The 27,842-nt window shown below is 44.5% G+C and overlaps 1 protein-coding gene across 1 annotated transcript in view; it reads left to right on the top strand.

Annotated features, from left to right (window-relative positions):
- Positions 1-1,925: 1,925 nt before the first annotated feature.
- The window catches only part of LOC308310591 (chemokine-like protein TAFA-5), a gene marked incomplete at both ends in the record, with an annotated part of 119,216 nt that continues 93,299 nt past the window's right edge, over positions 1,926-27,842 (top strand). Inside the window, one exon of the mRNA XM_080756977.1 lies at positions 1,926-2,016. Coding sequence (XP_080613103.1) covers positions 1,926-2,016 — 91 coding nt within the window. The remainder of the gene's footprint in view (positions 2,017-27,842) is intronic.

Here is a 27,842-nt window from a genome sequence, read left to right as displayed (position 1 = left end):
GTCTCCCTTTTGACTGCTACCATGTCCATTTAAACTCTATAGACGAGCCTGCCCCAAAGTTATTAGTGCAGCCGCACCCGGCAGCCGGCGAAAACTAGAGTTATCAACAGGCCCGAAAATTAAACCTTGTATATTCAAGACACTGGCCCATGATCTCCATATATGGAGCTGACCTGTTCTGACATTCCATTATGTTGATCTGACCTCATCACACCCTGTACACTCAATGAGAGATGAGATGAGATGAGATGTACTATATTATCCCCGCAGGGAAATTGATACGTTACTTACGGCAGCATAATGTAAAATGTAAAAATAAACAAGACAAACAGAAAAACACATTGGACACAACTGGACAAAATCACAAGACCAAAGACTTCCGACACAGGAACAAGCATTGGGGGGGGGGTTCCTATGTGTTGTATAGTCTATAACACTCTGCTCATTCTCAGAGGGAAGGTGAGCCTATACGACTGAACACCACTGTATATGGCCAGTGCACACGACAGATCCCTGATGTCATCAATATTGGCCATAGTAAATGCGACCTGCTGTCGCAGTTATAAGCCCATATATGGAGATCCCTAATGTCATCAATATTGGCCAGCAACTCTACATCTGACCTCAAACCCTTAGATCTCCATATATGGATATATGGCATAACCTGTTCTGACATTCCATATGTTGATCCTTCCCCATCCATCCTTCCTCTTCGATGTCTTCCCTTTTGACTGATACCTGTAACCTTCCCCAAATGTATTTGTGCAGCCGCAACCTATAGAGTTATCAACAGGCCCGCAAATTAAGGCCTGGCCCTATACCTGGGTCCTCATCAAACCCTGTGTACATTCAATACACTGCCAGCCTTAGATCTCCATATATGGAGCTGACCTGTTCTGACATTCTATAATGTTGATCTGACCTCATCACATCCTGTATACACTCAAGATCCATATATGGCCATGCAGTACAAGGGTGAGGTCATTAATTGCACAGGCGTCTTACTGGTAACATATGTGCGTGCGTTTATTAATAATAATAATAATAAAAATAATAAAAATAACAATATAAATAACAATAAACGCCATATATATTCGAAGAGATACTGTGCACGGCATGCGTGCGTGTAATACACATGGGAATGCGCTATTTGGTGCGTCTCCCTTGTGCTGTGCGTAACGATGACAGGAGGTTGCCTACGTTCGAGAGAGAGAGAGAGAGAGAGAGAGAGAGAGAGAGCAGCTAGCCACGCAGAGGAGAGACTCCGTGGCAGTGTGTGTGCTGCTCTGCCGGAGGAAGGAGAGATGCGCGTAACGACACGCAGCGGAACAGAGAGCGCCGATCATTCTCCGCGTCTCCTCCGCCGCGCGCTCAGAGACGCTCCGTGAGAGAGAGAGAGAGAGAGAGAGAGAGAGAGAGGGGGGGGGGACCAAAACGAAGGCTGTACTGGCTGGTGGGGGAAACGATCTGTAACAATGTCAGTCCTATAGCAGAAGCGGCGGTGGAGGTCTGATCTCCCCCCACCCACCCACCCACCCACCCACTCTCAAAGCCCCGTTATATACTCTGGGCTGGCTCCCGTGGATTTTCCTCTGTGGCGCGTGGCGCGGCGTGTCCTCATTCATCTCTGATCAAATCCAAATCGGACTATATATTATTCGGACAGAAGGGGATTTCTGTTCTGTGTGTGTGTGTGCCTCTCGATCCTTTTCCCTCCACTTGTCGTTTCTTTCTGCGGTGTGTGTGCGTGTGCGCGCGCGCGCGCGTGCGTGTGTGTGTGGTCCATGCACTATACCTGGCAGAATGGGAGCGTGCGTGCATGCGAGCGTGCGTGCGTGAATGAGTGAGTGAGTGAGTGAGTCGAGTCACTCCGATCAGGCCGTCACTCACACAATCCCGTCGCATCCTCCTCCTCCAACGCGAGGATGCAGCTGCGTGGAGTCGCGTGGGCGCTCACCGGAGCAGCGCTGTGCTGCCTCCTAATCCTGCTCATCCACTCCCGTCTGCTGAAAGAAGGTAATTCTCTCTACAATGCGTCAAACTGCTGCTGCTGCTGCTGTTGTTGTTCAACATTAGTGTTATTATGAGTCTGTTATTATCAGTTATATGAGCCATGACTATAGTATATGATGAGCTCAATTGGTTATCAAGTTTAATTCCGAGAGTGTATAATGGGTTCCATTTGGTTCAAGGTGTATACACAGTTTAAGGCTTTTTTAGTGTATAGGCTATTCGTGAATCTCAAATGTATATAGTCCTATATATACACCTGCCATGTTGGCGACCAACACAGGTGTTTCAATTTGTCTGATTGCCCTATAGATATAGAACATTAGTTGGTTCTGTGCCAGTCAGACCAACTGAAACACCTGTGTTGGTCCCCGCAACTACATTTGAAACTGTATAGGCTATATAGGCTATACTGTAGTGTATATTTAAAAAAAAAAACGAAACAATGCCATACAATAAAAAGATACATATTATGCAGAACTCCTGCACAAGCACAGTTGTGTTGTATATATAGGCTTACATGAGGCCGAAGCAAACCACAGTGCAAATGTTTTGGCTGTCATTTCAGTGACCAGCTGACGTCCGTTACTTCAATCACACTCACCAGACTCTATACTATAGCCTACTCTATCAGAACCCTATCAACAAGTCATCATCTCCCCCCCCCCCCCCCCCCCCCCCCCCGAGGCTTATACGGATCAATTTCTGTGGGATTTACGCATGACAGATCTAAAATATTGCATTGGTGTGGTATACCACACACACACACACACACACACACACACACACACACACACACACACACACACACACACACACACACACACACACACACACAATACAGCAGGCCCACTTTTTTTAGGAACCAAATATTAGGACCCATATACAAGTTTTCAATAGATGGCACTATATATAGCATAAGGGTTAACATTGAGGTCGAGCACTTATTATAGGGGGGTCCATTAAGCCCCCTGCATGTCCCCATGCAGTCCTCCTCAATTCCAAACCCCGGGGATAAACATTCACAGAACCTGCAGGGCTGATTCTATATAATAATAGTGTTTAATGCTCTCTCTCCTCAACCATGCTCCCGCATATACTGGCCTGTCTGTGTTGAGTGAATGGCATGTCTAGCCCCACAGCATGGGACTTCATGTGGTCGCTGATGCTATGGGGGGGGGTAATTAATTGATTTTTCCCCATCTTGCTGACAACCCCAGAATGGCCATTAATGACATGTAATTTGACGACTCCCGCAGTCATCAGAAAGCAAAAAAAAATGTCATCCATCAACAAAAAAAAAGAACTTCAGCGAACGCTGTGTGTGTGTGTGTGTGCCGTGCATATTCCCTCTCGTTGCTATGTGCGCCGTCGATACCCCCCCCCCCCCACACACACACACACACACACACACAGCCACCCCGTACAAACGCAAATTCCAATTTCCAATATCATATACTGTATATACGTGCCCCTGCCCTGCTATAGAGGGGGATGTGAAGGGGAGAGCGTTCCACATGCAGCGGCCGGCCATGCAACGCAGGCACAGCCTCCTTGTGAAAGTCAAACGATTGAACTCCGAGCATTCGATAGGATTTTTGTATTCGTGATGCATCCCAATGGGCCCGGCATGCAGAAACAGCTCTCTCTCTCTCTCTGCGTGTGTGTGTGCGTGCATGCATGCGTGTGTGTGTGTGTGTGTGTGTGTGTGTGTGTGTGTGTGTGTGTGTGTGTGTGTGTGTGTGTGTGTGTGTGTGTGTGTGTGTGTGTGTGTGTGTGTGTGTGTGTGTGTGTGTGCGTGCGTGCGTGCGTGCGCATTCATGTCTCTCCCTCTCGCTCTGCACTTTAAAAAAAACTATACATTGGCTATTTAGAACTATAGCTGTTTGAGATCTATAAACATATTGGAACATTCTAAGAAGAAACCTAATCTAGTGGGGGGGTTCCTAAACTAACTATTTTGGAATTAGTGTGTGTGTGTGTGTCCTTGAGATGAACCACCTGTTGCTGCACCTGCTGTGTCTACAGTCTACGCACAGGAGTAATGCTAAATTAAAAAGATATTGCTATATACAGTAGGGCTATATATATAATCCTAAATGAATAACTTCACCAACATACATGTTTTTTTGTTTTCGTTATAGGTTTTGTTTTACACAAACCTGCTCCGGTCGCACGATGCTGATTGCTTAACCCATTCTGACCTGAGATCAGATTCATACGAGGTTTCCACTGGACACACACTGGTCTGATTAACCCATTCTGACCTGAGATCAGATTATAAAAATGTCAGTCGTTCTTCGATTTTTCAAAAATAGCAGACCTACAAGCTCGTAGCGCGCCACTCGGTGGCGCGCTATGAGCTTGTAGATCTGCTATTTTTCAATAGCTAAAGCATAACATGATGCTGAGACCAAAATGGGTTCCCGTTCAGAATGGGTTAAAGGAATCATTCACCCAATAAATGACTTCATTGCTACCGTGTATACTTAACCCTGTGATGTCTTGAACACGAGGATAATTCTCGTTTGTAAAACATCGCTTAACTCATTCTCCTGCCAATCGCGCGTATTGATGCGTTTTTATTCCAAAGCCCACACAGCCAAATCACATGATTCAACGTGTGTTTTTCATCTTTTTTTTTTATACTAGATGGCGCTATTCACTAACCTATGAATCATTGTTTGAGTGTCATTGAAACCATGGAAGCAGGAAATCACGTGGTTGCAAAAAATGCTTCAAACGGAGCTCATTTACATGCGCCGGGTGCATTTTAAATTTATTTTATTTGTATTCGGGTTTTTTTTTTGCATGCGACCGTTTAATGTGGAAGTGTTTAAAACAAATATTTTCTCATTCTATAATATACATTGTTTGTCCACAATTCCATGCTGTGTTGATGTGGTTATTTCGGTACCATTATAGGAGAGATAACAGGCAAACGTTGTTCAAAATATTCTCTCTTGAAACCAATGAAACCAAATGGACCCATAAAGGTCCATTTGGTTTCATTTTACGCCCTCAAGAGTTAAATATCTAGAAGGGTCCATTTGGTTACCAACTCTCCCATCATTTAGCTGGGGACCACCTGGAAGTTGGAATCCCCGCAAGGACCACATGAAAACCACTGTTCTACGGTGGGGGTCCATTCCTTTCTACCGGGCTGACACCCATAGGTACCTCTAGGTATTTAAAAGTACCTGGGTACCTATGGAAGTCACACCTCTGATGGGTGTGGTTTAGTCTTAAGGGGTGTGTTCTTGGTCAAATTTTGGAAAGGTAAACGCCTGGACTCTATAGAACGCATACTGGACTATACACCACTTATTATATTGTTGTGCTCAATTAATCAATAATTCCCTTCGTCTTTGGATTATTCATTCACCATATGACCATTTTAGGACTGACGCTGCATGGCTTCTAAATCCCGACCAAAGCTTTCAGAAAAACGTAAATAGTCAGGCCTATTTAACTGTTATGTTGGTGTTTTAAGCATTATGTTATACTTATCTATATCTATATCTATAGAAGCTCATAGCGCTACACGAGCATGTAGGTCTGCCATTTTTGAAAAATATTGAAAATGTGGCGCACATCTTTGCATGCATATATATTATTTCAGAGCGAACGTTTTTAACTCAAATCTTTGCTTCTGGGGGGGGTCCCTGCAACAACATAACATTTTCAGATGGGGGTCGGTGGCCAATTACATATAATGTATAAGGTCCTTGACATGAAATATTGAGCACCACTGATATAGAAACATAGGTATTTCAACTGTCAGGATGTAGAAGAGATTTTTTTTAGATTTCAACGACAGGCCTAAATGGGTTAAAGGATTTCAAAAACGTTATGCCCGTGCTTTAGCAACAAGAACCCCCACAAAATGGCTTCCCGTCTTGAAGGGTGAAAACAAAGCACTAAAAAAACCAACACGCAAAAACACGGGATTCCCCGTCCAAAATGGTTGATGTTTATAACAAGCCGAGATGTGCGTTCAGGACGACACGGCCTATAAAGTGAACGATAAGAAATACAGTATTTTGTATAGGGTGAACTGTTCCTTGCAGCAGCAGGATATGGACTATAGGTCTCACACTGCACGGAGATGTCTCTCTGCCATTCCGCGCCCCGGGGCGGGCGCAATCTGCACGGGTCACAGACTTATTCTTCGCTTGTTTTAAAAGGGAGCAACGGCTCAGAACACGGCTGGTGAGGCCCCGCCGTCTCTGCCGAGCGCATATTCAGGTCAAGCTGTGGCAAACATATTCTCTCTCTCTCTCTCTGTCTCTCTCTCTCTAGAATTAATCTAATCAATTCTATACCATTTTCGGTGCACATGTCTTTAACACTAGACAAGCATGTTTATTGTTAACCCTCTTTTGCATTTCAAACACACATATTGCCTATATGCACTTAAAAATGTTTTAGTTTTGTTTCTTTTAACGATTCACATTTGTTTTTTCCAAATTTGCCATATGTGACCAGTGCCAGTATTTTCAACCACAAGTCGGCACTAATGAAATCTCACAATAGACCAAAATAGAATTATTTTATTTTTTTGGTGGTTTTCGTTTTTAGCCACATTAACACAGTTGGAATGTTAAGGAATGTTTTTATTCCATCAGAAAGTCGTTTTAGTGTCATTAAGTCATTGTTTAAACAAGTCACCATGTCTAATGTTTTAACCATTGAGTTAAGCAATGCTAACCAATGCTAATTAGAAAATCAGCTTTCCTTTCAAAGTATGCAAATTCCGCTAAAATCCGCTTTTTTGTACACAATCGTTTTTGAAGATAATACTAGTCTTTTACTAACTGACTAACAGAAATAGCAGAGAAAGAAGTATTAACCATCGTATTTTGTATATCGGCGCCTTTAGCGTGCGGTACACTGACAATGACGGCATGGTACGAAGTGCATTGCAAATATCGGCTCTGCAAAAACCCCCAGAGTCCCAGATTCAGTGGGTGTATTTGAATGGACTGAGCAGCATGAGGTGAAGGATGCACGGGAACCTGAGGGGCTTTGGTGTTCAGGCCATCAGCCATGTGTTGTCGAGCTTTGCCGGAGTGGCAAGGCAATCTTTTTGACCTTCGAGTTGTGTGTGTGCGCTGTGTTATTCGTCAGTATCATATTGTGCTGCCTTTATATCTTTTTTTTTTTTTACAGAGAGGTGATTTGCTTTGCTTTGCTTTTTTTAATTTTTTTTCTTAAGCCGGCATTTTCCTTTTTGCTCCTATACACAGAATAGCTTTTAGCCCCGGGGGCCTGGCGGGGGCCAATTTAAGTTCATTATACAATGTTACGAGAGTCGGCTCTCAATGAAATCTATTCAGGGGAGAGAGAGAGAGAGAGAGAGAGAGAGAGAGAGAGAGAGAGAGAGAGAGAGAGAGAGAGATACGCAAGCGCGTGCACACACACACACACACACGCACACGCACGCACACGCACACGCACGCACACACAAAGGAGGACAGAGAACATGCTCACTTTGGGCTGTAAGAGTTGCCAAGGTCACTGGCGGCTGTAAGGGGCTAAGACGTGTGCTGATATAATGAATTCAAAGGACTGCATTAGCGACAGTCTTTTGGGGATGGTGATAATAAAAGGCAACACTGGCTGCTGCTGCTGCTGCTAGCACTGTTGCCATGTCTGCTTATTATAAGAGACTTTGGAATTGTTTCTCTGTAACGTTGCTTGTAAATTATAGGCAGTTTGTTGTGGGTTTTGAGCGTGTGTGTGTGTGTGTGTGTGTGAGTGCGCATGCGTTGGTGCATATATGCATGCTGGTGGTAGCCATGCTCTTTCTAGAGACAGCTCGTCTCATTAACGCATTGGGGGAGTGTAATACGTATGTGTGTGTGTGTGTGTGTGTGTGTGTGTGTGTGTGTGTGTGTGTACACGCACGCACGCACACACGCACGGCACATACATTAATGATTAATGCAAGGCTTCATTGCTTGTGTAATAGAGTGAACTAATCCCTTAAGGCAGCCAAGCAAAAGTCATGAACGGTGTACTCAGTAGTACTGTACGGCCATTTTTGAGAGATCATCAAACTCTGCAGTGAAATTGACTCCTTGAACTTGGAAGGTATATAATCCGTGTCATTTTAGATTTTCGCGTTGGCTGTTCGTTCAACAATAGCTGATATACAAGCTCACACAGCACTTCACTTTGTTGTGCGGCGCTGTGTTGTATATCTGCATTTTTTGTTTTTACATTTTTGAAAAATCTTGAAAGTGTGAGAACTACTTATTTAGAAGGCATTTGTAGAATTGTCCTCTGGTCTTATCTGAATGAACTGCACCTGCTGGTAGGAGCTACCACTCTAGGAGGGTGGACTAAACCAACAGGCCTTTTTAGCAGTATTTGTCACACAAAGGTGTGGATATGGCCCGGCCCGGCATTACAATATTATGCATGGGGAACGGCGCTGGACTGAGCACCACGTCACATTTCTCAAACTCGACCATTTTCAATAATTCAAGCACCGGAGCGAATCTCATTTGTGGCGCTCATCGGCCGTGTTATTTGTCACACGGCGATAGAGTCCATTTGACAGGCTTGTGAAGTAATAAGTACTGTATAGTTTGTGACATACAGAGAAATCACTGAGGAATCCCATTCACAGTCTCGTGAATGACGGTTAAACACGAGGAGATATGGTACTGAGATCAGTCCTTCACTATCATGCCAAATCACAAGGTCCATATGTGGGCCTTCCCAGACAATGCCTTAATACAATCACTGTTATGCCCATATACTGTATGGAGATCCCTGATTAAGTTAAGCCCATATATGGGAATGCACTTCCCAAAACTCAGAGACATGCCACCACCCTTCAAACCCACCTCTTCAATATTGCATTCCCCAGCCATTTCATTCCACCGTGGGTTTTTTTTATTCCTTAGTCTTAGTGTTTTTCCCCTAATAATGTTTTTATTTGTTTTCGCTTCCATGTTTATCAAGGAAGTTGAAAAGCTTTAGCGCCTCCCCGGCGCCTCCCCTGGTCGAAAATTTCCAACTGACTTCAGTTCACTCGACATGCACGCGCACACGCACGACTTCCTTGATAAACATGGAAGCGACTGACAAAAGACGGGACGTAAAGCCTCAGTTCAAATGGCGAGTTGGATTTTCTGGGCCGCTCGTAAGTATGAATTAGTGTAAACCTACACGGTCCATACACGTTTTGGATTAATGGTGTGGTAAGGATAAGAAACGTATATTGCGGAAACTTGCGCCGTTTCTGAAACGCGGTGGGAGGGGCCCAGTGTGTGACCTCATCTCGGAGCTACAGAATGAGCGTATAGGGAGAGGGCACATATGGGGCTAGGCACTCATGCTGATCTGGGAAACAATGAAATGGATTGAGATCCATGCTTTCAGATGCAATCACTGTCATCCTCGCATGATGAATAGCTCATAAGTTATGTATAACAATGTGTTAATCAATAATTGACCTTGTCCTTGGACCGCCAAATTGAACCATACACTGTATCCATTATTGAGTTAGAGAGCTAATATGAGGCTTCATGGCGCTGTGGTTTGACAGCCATACAGTATTGAGTGATTGCGGACAGTGACGTACAGTGACACCGACAGACACAATGCACTGCTCAACTACACTAACGGCTGGCATCCGTCCAACTCATTTATGGTCTTGCATATTGGGCATGAATGTCCTCGATGGAAACGCAAGTCGTGTGGATATAGGAATTATAGGAGTGCGACAAAAACAAAAAAAATAATCTCTGTGAATACAAGGCGTCGTGGGGTGTGTGGATAATATGTCATTTTTTGGGGTGAACCACTCCTTTAAGCCTTATACTGTATACACTGTATACGTTGTGCGTTGCAATGCTCTGTGAGCATGTAGATCTGCCATTTGTAGATAAATGTTGTATTATGTCGTGCCAAACCTTGTGTGCACATTGCCAGTAGGCTACAGAAGTTGGTTTTATACTTTGGCCCTCTGGACTGAGTGTGGAAGTATATACAGTGGCCCTCTCCATCTTCAAAGTTGCCCACCCCTGGTCAGGGCCAAATTAGCCATTGTGCTTGGTAGGGCTGTGGCCTATAGGGGCCCTTGGCTCTCAGGGGCCCAGACCGCACGGTACTGGGTTTGAGGCCCTGAAAAGGGCTCCTGGGGACCTTCAAGGGCCCTTGATGTTGTTAAAATTAGGAAAAAAAGGATGATACAAACACGACAAAACGGTTTTGACGCGTTGTGAGCTTGTAGATTGGCTATATTTTCAACATGCAAAGCAAGTGTCAAATGATTCATTTACTGGATCTCTTGTCCACTATAGTACCTTCCTAATATTTTACTCTGGTTTTAATTTGTCGACGAAATTGTCAATATATTTAGTCTTAGTTGTAGTCAGCATTTTGTTTCCATTTCCTTTTCATCAGTGGAAAAAGGTAGTCGACGAGCATTTTCTGTCATAGTATTAGTCACGAAATCAACACTTAACTTAACCCATTCTGACTGGGAACCCATTTAGGTGTTATCATCATGTTATGCTTTAGCTATTGAAAAATAGCAGATCTACAAGCTCATAGCGCGCCACCGAGTGGCGCGCTACGAGCTTGTAGGTCTGCTATTTTTGAAAAATCAAAGAACGACTGACATTTTTTAGAATCTGATCTCAGGTCAGAATGGGTTAATCAGACCAGTGTGTGTCCAGTGGAAACCTCGTATGAATCTGATCTCAGGTCAGAATGGGTTAACTTAACAAATAGACATCCCACAATCCAGCTGATGGTAGAACCTAAAAATGGATGCGATGAGGGTTGCCACGATCATGACATTTTTGGTCAACGCCTTTTACAAATAAGTGTGATTAACGATGTAATCGTGTGTTTTGGCATCGAACGTATAAACAAAATATCATGTCTAGCCAAAATTAATGCATTTAATGCATTTCCCTACAGCTTAAATGGCATACAGACATGTGTGTTTAAGACGCCAATAGTGCTCCCCTTGGCTTGGGTAGACGATTTATGACCGCAGCAAACACTTAGCCATGTCAAATCCCGCAACAGGCAAGCCAGGCCCCCCCCCTCCCCCCCCACCCCTCAACCCTCACCCAGAGTAATCTGCTATAAACTGATTTCAATTGGGTGCAATTTATCTTTAATGGTTAGAATCAGCCTGTAATCCATAAGGAAAACGCACATTAATCAATGGGCTTAATTGATTCATTACTTAAAAAAAGGGCTTCGTTAATTAATTTGCTCGGATGAATCAATCACGGGCCTGTGAGCGGAAAAGGCGCGGCCCGGTTTTGTCAAGGTTTAATCTGAACCGCTTCCAAACTATATCCCCCCCTCCTCCTGTCTCGCCATGGCCACAGGGCAGCTTTTCCCATCACCACCTGTTTCAAATCTCCTAATATACCATGCCCGCCTGTTCTTATACGACGAGACCCTATATTGATTACACTTTGGTCTAAGACAGTAAAAACTGTTTGCACCGCCCCGGCGCACCCTGATGTCCTGGGGGTTCCTATCGATTACGTCCCCGGCCACGTCAAGGGACTGTAAAAAAAAAAAAAAGACACTAGGAAGTGGACGGTTAACCCATTCTGACCTGAGATCAGATTCATACGAGGTTTCCACTGGACACACACACTGGTCTGATTAACCCCATTCTGACCTGAGATCAGATTCTAAAAATGTCAGTCGTTCTTTGATTTTTCAAAAATAGCAGACCTACAAGCTCGTAGCGCGCCACTCGGTGGCGCGCTATGAGCTTGTAGATCTGCTATTTTTCAATAGCTAAAGCATGACATAGTGCTAACACCAAAACGGGTTCCCGGTCAGAATGGGTTAATGAAAAGCTGGCTGTGCGTTGAATCTCTCTGGGTTCCATTTGTCGGTTTATTGAAGAGCCTTGAAAGCCAGTAGTGGTGTTACATTTATTTTGGGTACTTTTATACTTGTCTCGAGTAATTCCTGATATACATGTATTCCAATACATCTCAGAGGCAAATGTTGTAAGTTTTACTCCACTACAATTATATCAGTTACTTATGCATATTGAGATTATCATTACATGAAACGTATATACTTAAAGTGATCGTGACATTATTTTTAACATAATTTTAACAACATTAAAAGTCTTGGCCATGGTCCTTCAAACGTGTCTAAAAAGTTTGAACAGAAATCTCCACTCCAGTATTTCTTGCCAGGAGTTTTTGTGTGTATGTAATATGCATCCTGCGAAGGCATAGAAAAACACATTATTTTAGCCTGTAGATGTCGGTAATTCCCCCTTTCCTGTCAATCACTACCCAGCTCCGCCCCCCCCACCCCTCAAGCCCTCCATACCTCTCCGCCCCCCTCAGAGAAAGGGACTGTTCTTTTTTTTTTCCTTTACAAGTTCACAGCATCTCAGCCATAGCAACGCTGCCAGTGCCAACGCACGCAACTTCTTCTCCTTTTATAACTATTTGTTTATAGTTTATATAAAATGTTATTTATAATAAGACTATCACTGCATGTATGTACTGAGGGGATGGACAACAACATGTATTCTCTGCTGCAAAAGGAGAGGAGACTGGAGCAACACGGACATTTAGAGCCTTTTATTAAGGTGCTGAGTATACAAAACGACTAACGTTTCGACCTTGCGGTCTTCATCAGAGTCCACTCTGATGAAGACCGCAAGGTCGAAACGTAAAAGGCTCTAAATGTCCGTGTTGCTCCAGTCTCCTCTCCTTTTGCAACTTTGATGTCCCTGCACCTGTGAAGCACCGGATCAGCCGTTTTAGGCTTGAGGCGCGTTGGTAGACTCCCTTTGTAACATGTATTCTCTATTCAACGTCATCGTACGAGCAACAGTTGGTAAACAAATAAGGCACGTTCGGAAATACCGCACCGGAGCGCACTCGCCTATTAGTTTGCATTGCACAGTGCCTGTGGGCTCAGTGCGCTATTTCCGAACGCGCCTATGAAACTCCTGCAATATCTCACCCCACGACCACGTCGACATAAACTTGTGTAATGTCATCGATATCATACTCAATGACTATAGCCTATCATTATTCGCCATACTTTTAACGTGGATTATATCACACGAGCGTTGGCTGCGTTGCTATTCCACTGTATCGCATTACAAGAACAATAATGAGCACATGCAATCTACAACAGCTGGTGCACGCCACGAATCAAAGATTAATAATAGTCAAACACACAGCTAATGCGGGTAGTGGCAGTGATTGACTATAAATTAAAAGTAGGCTACCATGAAGCACTTCGGGGTGCTGCAGGCGATTGATTTTTTATTGTGAGTCCACTCAAATAGTACTGCACAACAATTTAACACAAATCATTGCAGTATAAATACTTATAGTTGGGATTGGGACACGAATGCTTGGTATTGCTCCTGGGTTCATAAAAGGTTTGGTTGCAAATCCACTCTGAACTTGTCCGAGATTTGAAAAACTTTCTGGGGTGAAATGATGTGCGCACAAGAGTCGCTTCTTTGACAACTTGGTTGGAACGTTACCGTCAAAAATAAAATGCATCCACCTAGAGCGTGAATCTTCATCTAGGCCAGTTGGTGGAAAGTGCAAGGACTTGTGTTGATTGACACAGCCGACAACGGAGCAGATTGCTTTTTCTCTAGAAGCCATTATTATTATTATTATTATACTGAAACAAAGTCGCGGTCAGAATGAGGAAGAAGAGAGGAGAGCATCAGGTGGAGGAGAGGAGAGGGGCGGGGAAGAGAGGAGGGGGGCGGGTAGTAGAATTGGCAGGCAGGGAGCAGAGGAGAGGGGGCGCGGTTTAGCGTTACATTACGTAGGCCTCCGCTGTCCAAGCCACGAGTCATATTTGCATAATTATTCACAAAAGTCCAGACAGCGGAGAATACACTGAATGTTCAAATTTGTTTTTTTTTTGGTGAAATTGATGTCAAGAAAAGCCAAAGAACACAAAATATCTACAAAAATGTGTTTTAAATGTCACAATCCCTTTAAGCCACGGCCTATATGTTACACTTCAAAAATGTTTTTTTTAAGCATCTGGATGGCAATACTCTTCTTGAGCACTCACTCAAGTCAAGTGTCAAACACATATGCCGTTTACTTGGTTCCATGGCTCATTGTGGTATCAGCGTCCGTTTACGTTTACTTCCACTACTGTTTAAGGGAAATATCTAACCACAATTGTTCAGTATATACACCCCCTCGCTCCCAGTCATAAAGATATGATGAAACCCCCCCGAGGTCCTACAGTATAGGCTACCAATCAAAGCTCGGCAATGCATAAAAATGAAGTCACAGCGAGGAAGGGAACACACAGGGTCACAGTGTCAACACTGTGACCCTGTAAGCAGTGCTGTACTGTCGGTTATATAGTGGAGTGCTTATGCATTGCACGAACGTGCACATTGCCCGCGCATACACGTGCGCGTGGGTGAAATAACCTATTTTATAATGTGGGCCTATTTATTAACTCATGGAAGGAGAGAAGACAACGTTTTCGATCTCACAGGATCTTCATCAGCTGGTCAGTATAAACAGATGCACACACATGTGTTCAGCCCTCGGATTGATTGCAAGTCGCTGTATACTCTGTCGTCAACACTAAGCCATTCCAGCCTGTCAAAATGGACGAGGTGGGAAAAAAGTTTAGGGAACCACTGCTTGGCCCCTTTTGCGTCATATCTCACAGAGGGCGGGAGGTTAGGGGGGCTCAATGATGTCATCACAGATTGGCCCCCGGCTTCGTTCGGCTTGCGTGACTAACACACGGTGTCTACAGTGCCGTGCCCTTCCAGCGTGGCGTAATGGCATTACGGAGTTAACCCATTCTGACCTGAGATCAGATTCATAGGAGGTTTCCACTGGACACACACTGGTCTGATTAACCCATTCTGACCTGAGATCAGATATATTTTTTTTTAATCAGTCGTTCTTCGATTATTCAAAAATAGCAGACCTACAAGCTCGTAGCTATGAGCTTGTAGATCTGCTATTTTTAAATAGCTAAAGACTAACATGATGCTAACACCCAAAATGGGTTCCCGGTCAGAATGGGTTAATAAGAGACACAGGTTATACTGCCGCCGATAGCGCCATCGCTCGTCCTTTACAGTGAGCTAACCGATTTAGACCTGAGATCAGATTCTATATACGAAATGTATTCTAAATCATGAAATGTTTTGTGAAAAAACAAACAAAAAAAACTATGCTTCTATGTCAGTGATTCTCAAGGAGGAAAAAATGATATGTATATATTTGGCTGCGGACCCCCATCTGAAAATGTGTTGTTCCAGGGAACCCCCATAAGCAAAGATTTGAGTTAAAAACGTTCACTGTGAAAGAATATATATATTCAAAGATTTGCACACATTTCCATGACATTTCAATTCAACAATTCAACAGCTAAAGTTTAAAAGAATGGATAATGTGGTTAACAGCTATGAGGTGACACAGATGCGTATACTCAGGTCTAAATGGGCTAAGCCCCATTATCTGACATTGCATTAGACGTGGATTTGGAAATCGTGCACCTCCTCGAGATGCAATTTATTCAAGGGCGCGTCGCGCTAAGGGGACGTGACGTGGCCAACGTTTCTCGTGCCTGCCTTCACCGAGCAATCACCGGCACATTAAGTATATATACTTAGCATGTGCCGGTGTAAAATACCAGATATACAGGCTCACCGCGTGTTGTGCTGCGATGTGTTGTGAGCTTGTATAGATCTGGCATTTTGGAACATGTGACACCACGAGTGCCCCACGAAAAGTAAGTCAGGCATTAGAGTTTTTCATTATGTGTCATTCATTCCTGCTCTAATTCTCTCTTCTGTTTTCTTCTGGGGGGGGGGGGGGGACTGCCACCGTGAGTGGTGGGATGAGGCAGGGAAAAGAGGGCTCTAGAAAAGAAAATAATGATCTTTATGGAGAATCGCTCTAGACACAATCTGACGGCAGAGGCCAAGCCAGGCCTTGTTACAAATCAATAAAGCCTCCATTAGGTTCCTAAAACCAGAAAACATGCAATCGTTTGCCGGCTTTCAGGCCGCTAATTTACGCCAACGTCTATAAACCTGACCCGTGTTGCTGTCACGGTGGAAATGAAAAAACAAAACAAAAAACAGCAAGATAATATCGTGAAGCACCACGGAGCCCGCTGGCACATGGGACACACATCGCCTGCGTCGGGGGCCGGCTTTAGGGACAAAAGAGGAAAATAACGGCTGGATTTCTTAATCCAATCCATTCAGATGAGACAGCGCTTTGGTGTGTGTGTGTGTGTGTGTGTGTGTGTGTGTGTGTGCGTGTGTGTGTGTGTGTGTGTAACAGGATCAAAAGCCTTTAACAGGCTATTGATCAGGTGGATGAAAAGGGAGACAAAGACATTGATCCGGAGTGGATGGGAAGGAGGGGGTGACCTGCAAAGGGGTTCGCCTTTTAGACACAGCAGAAAACATGCAACACATCTGCAGGGGCCGGTGGGCGGCTGTGGTGGCTTGGTTGGTTGGGTGGGTGGGTGTGGCCATGTTCATCCCCCTTTTAGACCTGCAGGACGCATCTGTGTCACCTTATATAGCTTTTAACCACTACAACCATCATGTTAAACCTCAGCTGTTGAGAAATAGCAGAGCTACAAGCCTGTAGCACGGCTTGTAGATCTGCTATTATTTTATTTATTTTTTTAAATGTGCAAATCTTTTAACATATTCTTTCACAGAGAACAACATATTTTCAGATGCATGGGGTCGGCGGCCAAATACATATACTTGTGTGGGTCCTTGACATGATTTAGAAGACATTTGTAGAATGTGGTCTCAGGTCTCAATGGGTTAACCCCTTCAAACCTGGCGCCCCATGCTATTAACGTATACGTCAATTCAATTGAAAGGAGCTTTATTGGAATGAGAAAACATACGTTTAACATTGCCAAAGCCAGTGTCAGAATATAATAAAAAAACTGTTGAAAATGGGGGGTTACAGCATTTTGTAAACAGAGCTATGTCACATTGCATGTTATAAAGGGTATAAAGCTTTTTTGAAGGACAAATAGCAACATTTTTTCCTCAGATTTAAGATGTGTTTAAAGGTAGCAGCTCTGATTACATGTGCAGTGGATCTAGCGGTCTACTTGGTACAGATAGTAGTCCTTAGGGTGGTTGTATTCCATTGGCTGACCTTCTTTTGTCGCAACAGTTCACACATCTTGCTGCTGTCTGTTTGCACATTGTTGTATGGGAGTGTTTTTTTTTGCTGTTTTTGCGGTCATATAGTTTCAAACTCACTTTGGTTGTGTGTAATTTCTAATGTAAAAAATAATAATAATAATAATCAATCCCCCGAAAAACGTTTCTTCATCAATTGTCATATACATTAAAAACATAATGCATTTGCAAAACATGAAAATAGCTGACCTATATATACTAGTACAACTCCGGTCTGTTTGACTGTGAATAGAGGAGTTTAAGTGGTGAAGTTGGTACGGGTTGCATAGACGCACTGGATCAAAAGTGAAGTGCACAGACATTCCCCAAAAGACCTCTTGTGAAGGATGCAGGTGCACTGGCCCCGCGGTGAACTGAGATCAAAGGAACCGAAGCAGGACTGCACACTCTATATACCTCCCTAACGCTTTATCAGTTAACAAGTGCCGTCTCGAGCCATGTCTTCTCCAGACACAGACGCATCCAGCGCCAAAGAGGGAGGCAATAAAGGCCCCGGGCCAGGCCTGTCCGTCGATCGATTGAGCGATCGATCTTTGGTCTTATACGAACAAGACAGGCGGCTTCGGAGGTCCTTCTCTTTTTGCTCTATATAGATCAGCATGCACACACCCCCCCTGCCCTCCAACGTGTATAGATCTTGATATTATATGAAGTTTATGAGGCCCTGGAGCATTGCCATATTGTTTGCGGGTGCGGGGGGGGGACAGGGGACGTGTACAATGTTGAGGTATTCTATTACTTTGCGTGAGTATTTCCAGATTTCTAGATGATTCATATACATCCACTCCAAAGTATACAACTCAGACATTGCACTTTAAACTCCACTACAGTTATATCTGACAGTTATAGTTACTTTGTTTGTATAGCTTTAGACTAGAATTACAAAACAGACATTAAGGACGACGACTCCACCCAATGTCTCCGAAATGTTACTGTACTTTGGGCTTTTGTAAGGCAGAATATAGTTATGAGTTACGGTACGTTGTGAGCTTGTAGATTTTCCAAAAAGATCACACATTTTGACCAAATGTCTTTATGTTTACTTTGGTAATGCATCGGTATATTTTGATGCCAATACATATAGGCATCAATATATACCAGCTCACAGCTCACAGCACAGGGCACAGCATGAGGGTATACCAGCTCACAGCACAGGGCACAGCATGAGGGTATACCCAGCTCACAGCACAGGGCCCAGCATGAGGGTATACCAGCTCACAGCACAGGGCCCAGCATGAGGGTATACCAGCTCACAGCACAGGGCCCAGCATGAGGGTATACCAGCTCACAGCACAGGGCCCAGCATGAGGGTATACCAGCTCACAGCACAGGGCCCAGCATGAGGGTATACCAGCTCACAGCACAGGGCCCAGCATGAGGGTATACCAGCTCACAGCACAGGGCACAGCATGAGGGTATACCAGCTCACAGCACAGGGCCCAGCATGAGGGTATACCAGCTCACAGCACAGGGCCCAGCATGAGGGTATACCAGCTCACAGCACAGGGCACAGCATGAGGGTATACCAGCTCACAGCACAGGGCACAGCATGAGGGTATACCAGCTCACAGCACAGGGCACAGCATGAGGGTATACCAGCTCACAGCACAGGGCACAGCATGAGGGTATACCAGCTCACAGCACAGGGCACAGCATGAGGGTATACCAGCTCACAGCACTAGGGCACAGCGTGAGGGTATACCAGCTCACAGCACAGGGCACAGCATGAGGGTATACCAGCTCACAGCACAGGGCACAGCATGAGGGTATACCAGCTCACAGCACTAGGGCACAGCGTGAGGGTATACCAGCTCACAGCACAGGGCACAGCATGAGGGTATACCAGCTCACAGCACAGGGCACAGCATGAGGGTATACCAGCTCACAGCACTAGGGCACAGCGTGAGGGTATACCAGCTCACAGCACGTCGTGCTGCGAGGCATGGTGAGCTCGTCGATCAGCTATCTTCATATAGCAAACATTCCCCACAATAACGGAAAACAGAAAACCTGTACAGAGCCCTGAGGGACACCATATTTAAGTGATTTTAAGTTAAAGGGATTGTGACATAAAAAAAAAGGTTTTGGAATTGTTCTTATTTTTTTGTAGGTTTTCTAATCTCAATTGCACCCAAAAAACATGAACTTTTAACATTCAGTAGATTTTCTGTGATCTGGGGTTTTCTGGCTCAAACAGGTGCTCTGATTTGCCGGCAGTTTGTGATGTAAGATCCTGCAAATCCCATATATGTCAATGGGATTTGCCAGCAGATGTCACTGTTTTCACTGTGTTGCCTGTTTTCATTGTAGCTCAAAAGGCTTCCAAACCCCAAAGAAAACTTCAGACCACAGAAAATCCACTGAATGTTCAAAGTTCAGGTTTTTTGGGTGTAATTGAGGTCATAAAACCTAAAATAAAAAATAAAAACAAAAATTAATGAAAATTAATGTCATAAAACCTTTAAGAAAATATATAATAATAATCTGAGCACTTCCACCACCTGTGGAACTGAGAGTGCAGATTAACCCTTTCTCTTTCTCCCTCACTTGTCTGGTTTTCTTTCTTCGTGCCTCTTATTGAAAATCTCTCTGTCTCTCTCTCTCATGCCCCCTCCCCTCCCCGCGCCTCCCTCCCTCATGTGCATGTCTGCCAACAGGCGTTTTTATCGTCAACTCGTAGCAATACACGCAGGTTTTCTTTACGCGCTACGTTTAATAGCTCCGTCGATTTGACAGGGAGAGAGAGAGAGAGAAGGTAGAGGAGGCAGTGTTGCAGTTCCGTCATAATCGTTACAGTGCCGTCACACACACACACACACACACACACACACACAGAGAGAGACTTCATTATTGGACCTGCAGGGCCTGTTAAAAAACAAACTCATGAATACAGAGAGCTGTTTCTTTTATCATGTCTTGTTGCCTCGCAGCACAACTGTGAGAGCGTAGAGCAGCGGCCCGCCTCACACAGATAATAATGCTATACGTATACCTTACCGTACAAGTTAAACATGTTTAAAACCTTGTATGTCCATGTTTTGACTTGTACAGTATGCGTTTCCCTTTAAATCATCACCCTCCAATCATTCAGTGGCAAAAGTATAGCAAATCATTGCCAATCTGCAAGCTGTTGAGACGTCATGATGTGACATGTTGGGCTTTTATTTTGTGGCTTTAATCTTTTACCGTGAAAGTGTGTCTGTGTGGATATTATGAATCGCTAACCAATGCAGACTATATTAACAAGTGCTTGTGACTAAATAAAACCTATACACTGAACAAGCTTGTTGCCTATTTTCTACCCTCGGGACACCATTGTACCACAAAGCAGAGATGACTCTGTGCAACTAAGCACATTTACTTAAGTACATGTTCTTGAGTACAGTTTTGAGTCTGATGCATTTGTACTTTACTTTAGTATTTCTAATATCCTATACTTGTACTTCTACTCAACTACATCTCAGAGCCAAGACTTGTACTTTGTACTGTACATTATCTGAAAACTTTACTTACGATCGAGTTTCTCTCATTCCGGCCAATTGAAAATAGCCGATTTACAAGCTTGTATAGAACGGCTATTTCCAGAAGATTTTGTACACATTTTGAACTTGTGAAATTAGACATTCTGCAATATGAGTAGTTTAACTTTCATTTTGAGGCTGAAGTACATGTTTAATACGGGACTTACTTGTGAAAGAGTATACATCTACATTGCGGTATTGCTATTGCTTAAGTAAAACGTTGTGAACGTTTTCCACAACCGCAAGCTTGCTGGGCTATATTTTCACCCTCGGGGACACCATTGTACGACCAAGCTCAAATCAGGGTTTAGACTAGAGTGACACATACCTCTCGTTAGGGTTTGTGCCAATCGGATCGGGTTATTGGAAATCGGGGGCCGATAACGTGATCGGAATCGGACCGGGAGCCAAAAAACGTGACCGGGACATCCTTGTATCAATATTATATCCATATCATGATATTAGACTGGATATTGTTTGTGATTTGGGATATTGCACTGTTGTGATATGGCATAAACGTGTTCTATAAAATATAAATATCGGATCGGGAAAAATGTATATCGGCAGATGCACAAAATCAAATGATCGGGAGCAAAAAAAAAACGCGATCGGGACATCCCTAACTCTCGTGTCAAAAACATGTAATCCTGGTCTCTAAACGGTCTCCCCATGGAGAGGAAACTCCCCCTCTGTCAGGTGAAAACAATCGGCTTAATAAATTGGAGTCCCCATGCATTGAAGGAAGCATGAGGTCAGTCCGTTGCTCTCCACAGGTTGGCAGAGGGAGTGGATTACATATTATTGACACTGGAAGAAATGGGTTATATCGTGGGATAAACATTATGGAAACAAATAATAATAATAATTCCCATGTCAGCGGTGCATGTGCCGGGTGATAATGTGCCACATTTGGCTGTTTGTTATGCATTGATCCTGCCGACAATATGCCCAACCGGATCTGTTGCCTGACGCCTCGCTCTCACAGCATTGACTTTAGCCTGTCGCTCCGCCTCCGCACTGCATGCGACGTATACAAACACACAGACACACACACACACACACACACACACACACACACACACCCTGTGACATTTCATATTTCTGGAGGCTTGTTATCGCCGAGGCTCTCGGGCGGCGGTCAGGACATGAATCAGATGAATCTCATGGATACCTTTTTTTTTTTGGTTTCCACATCACACGAATCACGCATGCACACACACACACACACACACACACACACACACACACACACACACACACGCACACGCGCACACACACACATGGGTATGAGAAACTTCACATTTTAATAACGGTATATATGTATTCAGCGAGTGAAATACGCCCGGGTTGCACATTTGCCTTGCTGAACAGACAATAAATTATACCTTGTGCGCCGCCCGCCACACATGCAGCCCAAGGATAATATCACATCCAATGAGTTGAAATAAACTAGGGCTTGTGGGGATGCGGCATGTATACAGGGAGAGCGATGCCCTTGCTTAAATCAAAGTGTATTTGGTGGTTGCGTTGGGGGTGCGTTGGGGGGGCTCCTGGGACAACGGACCAGAGGCTGGCATGTACACAGCTGGTCCTCGTTGGCGCTTTTTACCACCATAGTATATCAGTACAAGGGGATCAACGTGTGTAAACACGCAGGCGTGGCATGCACGCACGCATGCACGCACACACACATAGACACACAGACACACACACACACATAGACACACAGACACACACACACACACCAGCGGCAGACAAAGTATTGAACTCAAATACCTGAGTCCAATAATACTACTACTACTAATAATAATTATTAATATATTATTATTATCCTACTATAAATGCGCCACGCCTCTGCGTACGGTTGTAATGCACGTAACTCGAGTGCCCCGGACTCGAGTCGGTCGGACCCACGGTTCTTCAGAACCACCACAAAAGGCTCTGTGCTGCAGGCTCTGCCAGTGGACCTACTACATGTAATCAGCCTAAATCCCCTCACCTGTGCAATTTCCAGCCTCTGCCTCAGCCAATTGATTGCGCACCTGACAATTGATTGGCCTACTTAACCAGTCCACTTTTCACAGTCAGTCAGCCCTCTTCAAACACAGGCAGTTAAAGAGATCTCCATTTGGGACACAGACAGTTCAAACGGGTGCTATGACAAGTTGACAACGGGTATTATTTGGTTCCCAAGTTGCATCGTTCTCAAGTATAGGCCGACGGGCACGTACAGGTCTAGTTATTATAATAATAATAATACATGTGGGGGAAGGTCTGTGGATCTGCTACATGTGATGCTTTCATGTGACTGTGCTGTAGTCATATAAATGTGAGAAAAAACACAAAAGGTGAAAATATGGAAATAGGACGTTTTTGCAAAACGAAATGATTAGATGATTAGATTCAATGTGTGTGTGCACATATGACGTGCACACACACACACACACACACACACACACACACACACACACACACACACACACACACAGACTGCATGCATACGTGCACGGATGCGTAGACACACATGTGTATATGCAGGCCTACACATGCATGCACTCACTATGTGTAGGGGTGCCGGGTGCGTCTGGTTCTTTGTGTATGTGTTATTATTATCAAAATATTATGATCAAATTAAATCAAATTATTCAAAATATTAAGATGGCATTTTAATTAACCATTTAACCCACATCATTTTAATTAACCATTTAACCCACATTTAAGTGTGTAAATGTGTGTAATAGCCCCTAATAGATGTGTGAGAGGCACAAACCGAGCGGAGAGACGCCCATGCACCTGCCTGGTGCGGCCCAGGTGGAGCCACTCTAATAAGATTGGCTCCATAATTGATGATCTTGATGCTTGACAAACTGTTCCTTTGCAAGGCGTTGCGAGTGCTATTTTCACTACTTTTGTGTGACACCCTTGTGTGATGAAGTATAGGACATTTACTTTAGAAAAATAAAGCATGAAACATTGAAATACGGAGATACAAGGTGTCTGACAGAAGGCTTTGCGACAGTGACAAAATGGTGTCCTGGCGTGCATTCACGTTAGTGTGCCTGTCTGTTTGCGAGCACGTGCACGTGCACGTGCACGTGCGCGCGCGCGTGTGTGTGTGGGTGCGTGCGTGTGTCTGTATTGTGAGGCTGGAAAAGCCGGTAATTAAATAATTGGCACAAGCAGCTACTCGCAGACAGAGATGCACTCACATGTACACCCACTCACGTCAATTAGGTCTCTCTCTCTCTCTCTCTCTCTCTCTCACATGCACGCACGCATGCACGCACGGACAGAGAGAGAGAGGGGGGGAGGGGGGGGGTCAGTGCGTCAGAGAGATAGAGGGAGCAAGAGGGTTATTGCCATTTGGGTTGCTTCCCGAAATAAAAGCATTTTTTTAAGGAGAGTGTGTGTGTGTGTGTGTGTGTGTCGAGGGTGGGTGGGTTGCCATGGTGACTCAGGTAACGGCAGGCAGGGATTGGCTATAAGGGCCGGTAAACTACGCCAATGCTAGGAGAGAGAAAGATACTGTTTTAAAGTCTTTGTGCTCGTCTCAAACGTGTTCCACTGTATAGTCACACTACAATGCCTCCTCTCAACTGTTCAATTCTATTCGTGGCCTGCTCTTTATTCGCTTCCCGTACAGTATACGGTCACAGTTTAATCCAGTCAAGGACCATGTCAAGGACCCCTAAAGTGATATGTTGTAGGCTATACAGACACCAATCTGGAAAGATGCCATTGAGAGAAGATGTAAAACTGAAAATAAATAATTAATTGAAAATGCCGATTCACAAGCACAATTCAATGTCACGTGAGCTTGTAGATTGGCTAGTATTGCAATGCTACGATTATACAACATGTTAAGAATTATTTTAACTTGCCTCATGTCTAGAGGGTGCACATCATGGCTGGGGGATGTACTTGTACATCAAGCCATCTGATCTCACGCTGCTACAGAAACAAGATATTTTGCTAGCACTGTGACTAGCTGTGGCTCTGTCCATGGTGCTGAAATCAGGCTGTGGCATTGAGAGAGTAGCTGTGACTCTGTCCATGGTGCTGAAATCAGGCTGTGGCATTGAGAGTAGCTGTGACTCTGTCCATGGTGCTGAAATGAGGCTGTGGCATTGAGAGTAGCTGTGACTCTGTCCATGGTGCTGAAATCAGGCTGTGGCATTGAGAGTAGCTGTGACTCTGTCCATGGTGCTGAAATCAGGCTGTGGCATTGAGAGCAGCTGTGACTCTGTCCATGGTGCTGAAATCAGGCTGTGGCATTGAGAGCAGCTGTGACTCTGTCCATGGTGCTGAAATCAGGCTGTGGCATTGAGAGTAGCTGTGACTCTGTCCATGGTGCTGAAATCAGGCTGTGGCATTGAGAGTAGCTGTGACTCTGTCCATGGTGCTGAACTCAGGATGTGGCATTGAGAGACTAGCTGTGACTCTGTCCATGGTGCTGAAATCAGGCTGTGGCATTGAGAGAGTAGCTGTGACTCTGTCCATGGTGCTGAAACCAGGCTGTGGCATTGAGAGAGTAGCTGTGACTCTGTCCATGGTGCTGAACTAATGTTGTGGCATTGTGACTAGCTGTGACTCTGTCCATGGTGCTGAACTAATGTTGTGGCATTGTGACTAGCTGTGACTCTGTCCATGGTGCTGAACTCGTGTTGTGGCATTGAGGGACTAGCTGTGACTCTGTCCATGGTGCTGAAATCATGTTGTGGCATTGTGACTAGCTGTGACTCTGTCCATGGTGCTGAAATCATGTTGTGGCATTGAGGGACTAGCTGTGACTCTGTCCATGGTGCTGAAATCATGTTGTGGCATTGAGGGACTAGCTGTGACTCTGTCCATGGTGCTGAAATCATGTTGTGGCATTGAGGGACTAGCTGTGACTCTGTCCATGGTGCTGAAATCATGTTGTGCGCAATGCATGCGTGCTTGTACACGTGTGTATGTGTTGCCTTAAACCACACACGCACCCATGCACCCCCCCCCCCCCCCCCCCCATCCGCCCTCTGGTTAGCGTGGAATTTCAGATAAGGATTTTTCCTCGCTTATTCTACTAACAGGGCTCTGCATTGGTTCTGACGGAGCCAGAATACCAATGAGACCTGGAGACAGAGAGAGAGTCGGAGAGAGAGACAGAGAGAGAGAGAGAGAGAGAGAGAGAGAGACAGAGAGAGAGGAAAGGGATTCATGATCAGATCTTTGATGTTTATGTCCGGTGGGTGATGATGTTTTATCTCTGCGTTTTGGTCAGACTGAATTAAATACATCTGATGGATTTGAAAAGTATGTGATGGAAATATCACAGTTTTTTTTTTTTTAAATAGCAAAAATTGCAGATCTCGGGTATTTGTCATACATATCTTGGGCTTAAATTGGCAAGAAAATGTGCACCCGTTACATTTTTTTCTCCCCCTGCACATTCTCCTCCTCCTCTGCCCCCCCCCCCACCCCTCTTCTCCGCGGTCACACGTGCGTTTATTAACTCCCAGCCAGCGTGCCTCTCCGCTAGTCGGAGTGAGGTCTGACCATCAGTTGGTCATAACCCCCCCCACACACACACACACACACACACACACACACACACACACACTCCCCCCGGTGCAGGCGGCCGCTTTCGGTGCCAAAGTCCATGAATAATTTATGGCTGCCGACTGCATTAAAAAGCCGGGCCGGTCGTCTACCAGTGGTGGAAAGTAACTGTAAGTATGTGTACTGTACTTGCGTTCAATTTTGACATACTTTTTACTTTACAGTTACTTTGCTTCCACTCCACATTTTATACCTTAAATTGTCACTTCACTTCACTGTCACCCCCCCCCCCCCCCCCAACACACACACACACACACACACACACACACACACACACACACACACACACACACACACACACACACCAAGCCAATCAAATTAAGCTATGGATAGAGGACTTGTGATAGGAAATCACTGTGTTTTCTTGGTGGGAGCAAAGAAAAGCACCAGGAAGTACAATGATTGAGGCAGGTGTACTGTGTGCTTGAATGAATGTATACTTGTGTGTGTGTGTGTGTGTGTGTGTGTGTGTGTGTGTGTGTGTGTGTGTGTGTGTGTGTGTGTGTGTGTGAGTGTGTGTGTGTGTGCAGTGTGTGCGTTCTTCTCTGCCTCCCCCAACATTCCCTGCTTTCTGAGACGCAAGATTGAGATATCTTGGTAACCACGGGGCAGGCAATAGGCTGGTTATCGCTGTTGACACACTGTGAGAGGCACGTGTGCGCGCATACACACACACACACACACACATGTACTGCAGCGCAAAGATAAAAAAAAATATGGTCACACTGGGAGTTTCAGTGTACCCAGGAGGCCACACAGACACTCACGCCCTGGAAACAACATCCCCATTTTATATAAGTTTTCCACTGGCTTTTTGGTCTGCCCAGCTCACCTCTTCTATTCCATTCCATTCTAACCCATTTTAGGCGGGGACCCCTTTTTGGTGTTTACGTTATGCTTTAGCTATTTTTGAAAAAAATCGAAGAACGACTGACATAGAAACATAGCTTTTTCAGAAAACTGTCATTTTCAAACGGACATTTTTTTTAATCTGACCTCAGGTCAGAATGGGTTAACTCATTAACCCATTGCCATAGATGGCGATCTGGGGCTAGTGCCAACAGAATGCACCCGGACGGGATAATCAGCCATTTTCGACAAACTAGCGATAGAACCACTCATTTGCTAACTATAAGGAGATCGATTATAAGCTCCTAACATCTCGTGGTTGGCATAGATTTGGCTAATATAGGCAAATAAAAGGAAAGCCCATTAATTTTTCCCCATAATTATACTACGAGCTCACAGCGTGGCACAAAGTGACACGCTGTATAGCTCGTATAGTCTTTTAGAAATAGATCAAACGGTTCTCCCTGCCGTTGACGTCTGTTTGAGTTATTTAATTGATTCACAATACTATCGCTTATATATCCACTACATCTCAGGTCAGATTATTGTACTTTTACACTACTACTTTTATTTTAAAACTTTAGTTACTATAGTTACTTTGCCGATTTTGATTATTAGTACAAGATAAAACATATAGGCCT

The sequence above is a fragment of the Protomyctophum bolini genome (genome assembly GCF_963924005.1).
Source record: "Protomyctophum bolini genome assembly, chromosome: 23".
In the NCBI taxonomy this organism is placed as follows: Eukaryota; Metazoa; Chordata; class Actinopteri; order Myctophiformes; family Myctophidae; genus Protomyctophum; species Protomyctophum bolini.
The sequence above is the reverse complement of the archived record's forward strand: the minus strand, read 5'-3'. Positions and strand labels throughout refer to the sequence as shown.